The sequence below is a fragment of the Colobus angolensis genome, unplaced genomic scaffold (assembly GCF_000951035.1).
Source record: "Colobus angolensis palliatus isolate OR3802 unplaced genomic scaffold, Cang.pa_1.0 Scaffold6, whole genome shotgun sequence".
Classification (NCBI taxonomy): domain Eukaryota; kingdom Metazoa; phylum Chordata; class Mammalia; order Primates; family Cercopithecidae; genus Colobus; species Colobus angolensis.
In genome coordinates, this window is record NW_012119598.1 from 11,180,597 (window position 1) to 11,183,089 (window position 2,493).

General features: G+C 43.6%; 1 protein-coding gene across 1 annotated transcript; it reads left to right on the forward strand.

Annotated features, from left to right (window-relative positions):
- The first annotated feature begins 247 nt into the window (after positions 1 to 247).
- On the forward strand, positions 248 to 1,233 carry LOC105526805. The gene is given in 2 exon segments (XM_011962910.1): positions 248 to 887; positions 890 to 1,233. Coding segments are annotated over 2 exon segments (984 nt in total).
- The last annotated feature ends 1,260 nt before the right edge of the window (positions 1,234 to 2,493 follow it).

Consider the following 2,493-nt stretch of genomic DNA (forward strand, 5'->3'; position numbering starts at 1 on the left):
ACAGAGGGGCCCAAATATGCCTGGCTTTTGCGAAGTGGTTAGCTGGCCCCACTGACTCATGTTCAAAGAGTTACCTGATTTTTTTTCAATATAAGAGAAGAGTTACCGACTTGTGGTTGTTCCTCTTTCTTTTAAGTAAATGGTCATATTGCCCTTCTTGCTGAAAATAAGTTGCTAGAGCAGATTTCTCAAGTCTGGGCAGGGAACTGCAGACTGACTTCAGCAATGGCATAAAATGAGGTGAGTGATGAACCGAGAAGAGGCCACAGGAAAAATGAAGGTGAAGGCATTTGAGGTGGTCCTAGGGCTTATGGCCATGTCCATAACTCTTTTATTCCTGTATACCAACCATTTAGTCCTGCAAAAACACCTTCCACAGGGGAAAACCTCAAACCCTTCAGTCCTTGCAGAAGTGTGTGGCATGATTGTGACAGGCAAGAAAATGTTCTTCAATGAAAATATACCAGTGACGCCATTGAGAAATGTAACTTGCCAGCAATACTTGATCCGAAATCGCTACATAATGGAACCTCTGTCCGAAGACGAAGCCGAGTTCCCATTGGCCTATGTCATGGCCATCCACAAAGACTTTGATACATTTCAAAGGCTCTTCAGGGCCATCTACACTCCCCAGAACGTCTACTGTGTTTGTGTGGATCAGAAGGCCCCAGTCCCTTTCAAAGACGCTGGAAGAAAGCTGCTGAGCTGCTTCCCAAACGTCTTTGTGGCTTCTAAGAGGGAGTCTGTGGTCTACACGGGGATCTCCAGGCTCCAGGCTGACCTGCATTGCCTGAACGACCTTGTGGCCTCTGAGGTTCCCTGGAAGTATGTCGTCAACAGCTGCGGGCAAGAATTCCCCCCGAAAACCAACAGGGAAATAGTTCAGTATTGAGGGGACTGAAAAGGAAAAATATCACCCCCGGGGTGCTGCCTCCTCCTCACATTATCAGGAGGACCAAATACATGCACTTGGAGCAGAGATACCGTTTGTTTTCCTTCATGCTGTGGACTTGGATGAGAAAAATGCCTCCTCCCCACCATCTGACAATTTACTTTGGCTCTGCCTATGTGGCCCTTACAAGGGAATTTGCTAATTTTGTTCTTCAAAACCAGAGGGCCATTGATTTACTTGAGTGGTCAAAAGACACCTCCTCTCCTGATGAGCATTTCTGGGTGACACTCAGCAGGATTCCAGGTATGTGGAACTTGATTTCCAATCTACATAAAGTCTAAACGGTGTGTGTGAATGTGCACATGTGTGTTACACATTGAAAATGGTCTTGATGAAGTTATGTATACCCACCTATGTTTCTAGACTTAATGAATATCCTGTTGACTGCTTTGCATATCTGTTTCAATGAATTAATATAAAATAAATTATACTTCTGGCCGGGCGCGGTGGCTCATGCCTGTAATCCCAGCACTTTAGGAGGCTGAGGTGGGAGGATCACTTGAGGTCAGGAGTTTGAGACCAGCCTGGCCAACATGGTGAAACCCTGTCTCTACTAAAAATACAAAAATCAGCTGGGTGTGGTGGCACTGGCCTGTAATCCCAGCTACTCAGGAGGCCAAGACAGGAAAATTGCTTGAACTTGGGAGGTGGAGGCTACAGTGAGCCAAGATTGCAGGACTGCACTCCAGCCTGGGTGGCACGGCAAGACTCCATCTCAATGAATGAATGAATGAATCAATGAATGAATGAATGAATAAAATAAATTATGCTTCTACGTGTCACTAAATATACTGTTAGCTTATTTCTCAAGGAAAAAATTGCCCCCTGCTGCAATGATTTGACTTAACTCGTTCTTTCCCAATAAGTAGATCCAGTCCTGAATCTCCAGAATAGTCATCCTTTTTTCCCGACCTTCATCACCAGACTCTGGGTTTGCAAAATACTGATGTATACTTGGATATTTGATGATTTTATTCCTTTGTTGGTAAAAGGCATAGAATTGTGTGGAGCATTTTATTTACCTCTCCAGCAAAATTCCCATGGACTGGTCTCTATTTTTAATACTTTTGCAAATAGTACAGAATGACAGGCCATGAAGAAATGATGAGTCATGCGTTCATGAGGAAGCTGAATTGTAGATCTGGGCCCCACACACATGGTGCAGTGTAAGATGAAGGAGAAGATAACCAGGCACGACCATTAAAATGGTTCCTTTCCAATTAGCAAAAAAAATTCATGACCATTTTAGAAAACATGGAAAATAGGAAAAAAATATGAAGAAGAAAGTAAAATTTCTCATAATCCTAAAACTCTAAAAAAAATTCCGTTAAAAGAGTTGGGCTTCTTTTAGTCTTTTCAAAATAGGTCATTTCAAGAATTGTTGATTTGGCCAAGCAGGGTGGCTTACGCCTGTAATCCCAGCACTGTGGGAGACCAGGTAGATCACTTGAGGTCAGGAGTTTGAGATCAGCCTGGCCAACATGGTGAAACCCTGTCTCTACTAAAAATACAAAAAATTAGCCGGGCGTGATGGCAGGCGT